The 6,676-nt window shown below is 35.0% G+C and overlaps 1 protein-coding gene across 1 annotated transcript; it reads left to right on the plus strand.

The window, feature by feature from the left end:
- The first annotated feature begins 952 nt into the window (after positions 1-952).
- LOC113261865 (olfactory receptor 2AJ1-like) lies at positions 953-1,891 on the plus strand. The gene has a single exon (XM_026508184.2). The coding sequence runs from the start codon at positions 953-955 to the stop codon at positions 1,889-1,891; it is 939 nt and encodes a 312-aa protein (XP_026363969.2).
- Positions 1,892-6,676: the final 4,785 nt, after the last annotated feature.

The following is a 6,676-nucleotide window of genomic DNA, read 5'->3' on the forward strand; positions in this document are numbered from 1 at the left end:
TGATAATTCTATAGCATTTCATTAATATTTTAGAAAATTGAGAAATAATACATTTCATTTTCTTTAAGCTTTATCCAAATAAAAAATGAAACAGAAAATTGAGTTCCATATCCTATTAATTTATTCACATATTTAAAATACTGTATGGTGAATAACATAATAAAAAATTTAAATAAATAAATAAAATACATTTTTGAGTAACTATTATGTACCAGGCCTCATTTTAGCCATTCAGCTTATACAGGGGTCAAAACAAAGATTTTCACTTAGGAAGATGAAGTTCTGGTCAGTTAGAATGACAATAAACAATAAATATAGTTCATAATTTAATTTAATATGTAAAAGATGAAAAGTGATTTTCAAGATACATCAAAGGACAGTACAGTAAGGAGAAAAAGGCAAGTTGGGGTGGGGGATACTGAGATTTTAAGTACACTGTTCAGGGGCACCTGGGTGGCTCAGTAGTTAAGCATCTGCCTCTGGCTCAGGGCGTGATCCCAGAGTTCTGATATCGAGCCCCATGTCAGGCTCTTCTGCTGGGAGCCTGCTTCTTCCTCTCCCACTCCCCCTGACTGTGTTCCCTCTCTCGCTGGCTGTCTCTCTCTCTCAAATAAATAAATAAAATCTTAAAAAAAAATAAGTACACTGTTCAGGGATTGGTATCCTTTAAAAGGTGACATTTGACAAAAGACTGAACTTGATTTATGAATATGGAATTAAGACTCTGAGACTACATGGAGCTAACAGCTTACTCAATATATCAAATACTATCAGCTGATTCAAAAAAATGAATGGCCATGTTGCAAAAGCTGGTTGAGAATTTATTGATTTTAATTGCAAAACATGCAGCACTCTCATTTTATTATGCTTCTAAATGTAAATGAATTTGAGATTTACACATTGCATTTTAGTTCTATTTTTTTTTTCTATTTTAGGAAAAAGAGTGGAATTCATGATGGGGCATGAGAATCACAGTTTCACCAGTGATTTCATTCTTTTAGGACTCTTTTCTTCTTCCCAATCAAGTCTAGTTTTCTTCTCCTTTATATTCATCATTTTTATTATGGCTGTGACAGAAAACACAGTCATGATCCTCCTTATCCTCAGGGACTCAAGACTCCATACTCCAATGTATTTCCTGCTCAGCCATCTGTCTTTCATGGACATCTTGCATATTTCCAACATTGTTCCCAAGATGGTCACTGACTTTCTGTCAGGCAGCAGAACTATTTCATTTGCAGGTTGTGGCTTCCAGATATTTCTATCCCTCACGCTCCTGGGTGGTGAGTGCCTTCTCCTGGCAGCAATGTCTTATGATCGCTATGTAGCCATCTGTCACCCACTGCACTATCCCATTCTTATGAATGACTATGTCCGCGTTCTCATGGCTGGAGGGTCCTGGCTTGTTGGGACTGTCAACTCCATAGTCCACACAGCTTATGCACTCCACTTTCCCTTCTGTGGCTCAAGAGCCATTGATCACTTTTTCTGTGAAGTCCCTGCCATGTTGAAGTTGTCCTGTGTGGACACAACACTCTATGAACGAGAAGCTTATGTAAGTGGCATAATTTTTCTGTTTATCCCTGTCTCCTTGATCTTTGTTTCTTATGTCCAAATTCTCCTTACTGTCTTTCAAATGAAATCATCAGAAGCACAGAAAAAGTCATTTTCTACCTGTTCCTTCCACATGATTGTGGTCACAATGTACTATGGGCCATTTATTTTCACATACATGAGACCCAAATCATACCACACACTGGGTCAGGACAAATATTTAGCAATATTCTATACCATCCTCACACCCACATTGAACCCCATCATCTACAGCTTTAGGAATAAAGATGTTCTGGAGGCAATGAAAAATATGCTCAAGTGTAACTGTCTCCATTAAAGATAGTAAGAAAAATACTTGTGTTTTCTATATTAATATTCAATACTTAGAGGTTATCCATTATTTATATCTCTAGAAAGAAAATCAGTTTCTATCTGTCAAGAGTGGAAAGTGGATATTTCCAAAACCCTGATGATAATGAACAAAGCTTTACAGTTATTTGTTTTATAAACATATACATCTTAAAATGTACTTTTCCCTCTCACTAGAATTCTGAGAAGTTATAAAAATTGACTTTTATAATACAACCACATTTTATGAGATCCATCTATCTTTATAACTTTTGTATCTTATGAAGCAGTAAAATTATAATTCCAATGTTACAACCAGATGTCAAAAATTTGTAAAAATTATAGGCAAAATGGAGGCAGGTGTTCAAAAGATAAAAACTTCTAGTTATAAGATACATAAGTTAAAAATATGCAAGTCCTGCAATATAATCAACAGCATGATGGCTATAACTAACAATGTTCTATGGTATATAAGGAAGTTGCTAAAAGAGTGGGTTTTAGAAGTTCTCATTGTAATAAAATGAACTATATCTACGTGTGGTGATAGATCATAACCAAACATTGTGACAATCATTTTACAATATATACATACATCAAAATTTAATGCTATACACCTAAGAACAGTACAATTATATCAATTATATTTCAATAAAACAGGAAAATCAATGAGTGTATCTTTATTATTTAATAAATATTAAGTGTATTATTTACATTATTAAATATGTATTTAATACAATAATACATAATGTAATACATTTAACATACTCCATGCATTAAACATTAGTTAATAATATTAGTAAGAATAACATTCATTAAGAGTTATTTAATAAAGTATTCAATTTCTATTAATGTAGGTTCTAAATAGTTACAACACTTTGTTTTTTTAAATCCACAATCCGCTACCCTATGACCCAGCCATTGCACTACTGGGTATTTACCCCAAAGGTACAGATGTAGTGAAGAGAAGGGCCATATGCACCCCAATATTCATAGCAGCATTTTCCACAATAGCTAAATCATGGAAGGAACCGAGATGCCCTTCAACAGATGACTGGATTAAGAAGATGTGCTCCATATATACAATGGAATATTACTCAGCCATCAGAAAGAATGATTACCCAACATTTGCAGCAGCATGGACGGCACTGGAGGAGATAATGCCGTGAAATAAGTCAAGCAGAGAAAGACAATTATCATATGGTTTCACTAATTTATGGAACAGAAGTAGGAAGATCGGTAGAAGAAAAGGATAAGGAAAGGGGGTAATCAGAAGGGGGAATGAAGCATGAGAGACTACAGACTATGAGAAACAAACAGAGGGCTTCAGAGGGGAGGGGGTGGGGGAATGGGATAGGTTGGTGATGGGTAGTAAGGAGGGCACGTACTGCATGGTGCACTGGGTGTTATACGCAACTAATGAATCATCGAACTTTACATCAGAAACCAGGGATGTACTGTATGGTGACTAACATAATATAATAAAAAAAAAAATAAAAAAAGAATCCTAAAATTAAAAAAAGGAAAATTATTTTGTTCAGATGCTTTTGCAAAGTTGTTACTGCAAAAATGTTTCATCATCAAGGAAACTCATGGAAAGAAGTTTGACAGGGGCGCCTGGGTGGCACAGCGGTTAATCGTCTGCCTTAGGCTCAGGGCGTGATCCCGGCGTTCTGGGATCAAGTCCCACATCAGGCTCTTCCGCTATGAGCCTGCTTCTTCCTCTCCCACATCCCCTGCTTGTGTTCCCTTTCTCACTGGCTGTCTCTATCTCTGTCGAATAAATAAATAAAATCTTAAAAAAAAAAAAGAAGTTTGACAAGTACCAGTTTCGATTAAAGTAAGATGATAAAACAACTAGTAAAAATTTATAGAACTAATAGAAAAACAGGATTCAAGAGGAATATGTATCAGTTAAGTTAGATTGAATAAGTTGAGGAGAATGATTATGATTTTGTGACATTTAAAAAAAATCAGTGCTGGTTCTTTAAAGTTTTTTTTCTCCAGATTTAAGGAAAACTTCTATTTTATGTTATGTATGACTTAGAGTCGTTACAAAGTATACCTTTTTAAAGATTTTATTTATTTATTTGACAGAGATAGAGACATCCAGCAAGAGAGGGAACACAAGCAGGGGGAGTGGGAGAGGAAGAAGCAGGCTTCCAGCAGAGGAGCCTGATGTGGGGCTTGATCCTAGAATGCTGGGATCACACCCTGAGCCAAAGGCAGACGCTTAATGACTGAGCCACCCAGGTGCCCCCAAAGTATACCTTTTTAAACAAAGATGGAATACTTACTTTTTCTCCCTACCTGACTCCTGAAAAATGGAAAATTGTTGCATATTCTCTTCATGGCAATGTAACTACTCAGTCACATAAGTCGAATAAGAATTTGTTCCCCTCCAATAGGACACACGTAGAAAAATTGACTCCATTACCAAAGCTTTGACTGGAATGGCATTGGTAGCTACAATCTGATGGCAAATCCATTGATTGCCTTCTTAAAGAAAGGTATGGGGGAAACAAAATCTAAGGAGGCGAACAGGAAAAGTACAGCAAATAAAAGTAAGGTTTATTATACAGATATCAGTTCATATTTATTCCATTAAGAATCTCTTGCAATATAGTTATTCTACCCTGACTGGCACAGAGAAGGAGACACCCTTACAAATGGATATTGCCTTTATAAATACAAATTTACTTTAAAGGGGTAACTTCTACTCTGTTTTCAGATCTTCTCGTGTCTTCTCTTTCTCAAAATAATCAGCTCCAAATAACCAAATAATCAGCTCCAAATATTTTTGGTTACCTCTATAAGTTAAACTGGTCTGTATATTTTGTGATGTCTGGCTTCATTGGTTTTATTTAATACTTGTAAGACTCATGCTTGTTTTCATCTTTCATTTTTATTGATATATGTCTTCTATGACCTTCCCACAATCTATTTACTTATTTGAAATCTATTACATCTAATACTTTAGATTTGTTGTACAAATCTACTGGTATGTTTGTGTAAGAGCTCTGATTATTTTTACACCCAGAGGTGGAATTGCTGGGTTATAGGAAAAATGTTATTTTCTAGTTTATACATAACACCGCATTGCTTTCCAAATTTGTAAAATATGCACTGCATGAGACATCTGTGAGAACTCACAATGACCAATTTTATTATCCATATTTATTATTGTCTGTATTTTTAGTTTTATTTTTTTTAAGTTTACCAATTTTGGTACAAGTAGTAGTATTACATGGTGGTGTTCCTTTATATTTCTCTGGTTATTAGTACAATATTTAATATTCTATTTTATATGAAATAACCACAGTTCGTCTATCCATTGTAATGTAAATGGACATTTGTTTTTTTTCATTTTTGACTACTTTGAATAACATTTCTATGAACCTTCTTGTACATGTGTTTTGATATACATATTTAAACATTTCTTTTCTCATAAAATTATGGGTAAAATTGCTGGTTGTCAAGGTATCAATACATTCAAATTTAGCAAATACTTTAGAAAACATTTGTGTCAATTCATATTCTTAGAACTACTGTATAAGACTTCTATCTGCTCCGTATCATTTTTCAATACTTACTGTTGGCATTCTTTTTAATTTTAACTATCCTAATAGATTAAGTGGCAAAATGCATTTTTTGTTTCAATTTCCAGTTCCTTGATTAGTAAACATATGCATTTATATAGATAAGATGGTGACATAGTAGGAGGTCCCTAGGTTTGTCTCCTCCCTTCAACATAGCTATATAACTATGTAATCATGAAATATCATCCCCTGTGCTCAACTGGTATTGCTTTTGTCAGACAAGTGTGTTTAAGAACCAGTGCATTGGTCCCCACCCTTAGAAGACCAGCACAAACCCCTGTATGCACCACTTCTACTGACCTTTTGTTCTGCAAAGCTCTGTTCTAGGGCAAATAGTATCAGGTCTCATTTAACAAGCAGACCAGAGCACACCTAGTTAAAACTCACCACACTCTGGCCATAGTCCAAACACTGTTAAATGCAGTCAAGGTGACCCCTGTAGATGATTGACTTGAGGGATAGAACAGTCAAAACACAGCAGCAGAGTGCAAATAGCACATACAAGAGACACTTCCTGAAACACCTGTCCCTGAACATTATATGCCCTCTTCCTCATAAATCCATTGCTCTCAGGAGCAGGAAATATAACACACTTTCCTAACACACAGAAGAAAATAGAGACCTAGACAAACACCAAATTGGAGGAATTCATCTCAAAAGAAAGAACAAGAAAAAGTCATGGCCAAGAATCTAATCAAAACAGATTTAAGTAATATGTCAGATCCAACTTTAAAGCAACAATCTTAAGGATACTCCCTGGGCTTGAGAAAATCATAGATGACATCAGGGAGACTGTTACCACAGAGATGAGACATATAAAAACAAAAATGCAATAACTGACATTTGAAACTGACTGGATATAATGACCACAGGGATGGAAGAAGTAGAGGAATAAAGAAGTGACATAAAAGATAGAATTATGGACAATAATGAAGCTGAAAAAAAGAAAGGAAGAGTATTCCTGGATCACAAAGGTAGACTTTGAGATCATAGTGACTCCATAAAACATAAAAGCATAGGAGTCCCAGAAGAAGAGAGAGAAAAGGGGGGAGAAGGTTTATTCGAGTAAATTATTGCTGAAAACTTCCCTAATATAAAGAAGGAAATGGACATCCAAATCCAGGACTCCCATCATCATGAAAATCAACACAAATAAGCAAACACCAAGACATATTGTA

The sequence above is a fragment of the Ursus arctos genome, unplaced genomic scaffold, assembly GCF_023065955.2.
Source record: "Ursus arctos isolate Adak ecotype North America unplaced genomic scaffold, UrsArc2.0 scaffold_5, whole genome shotgun sequence".
NCBI classification, from domain to species: Eukaryota; Metazoa; Chordata; class Mammalia; order Carnivora; family Ursidae; genus Ursus; species Ursus arctos.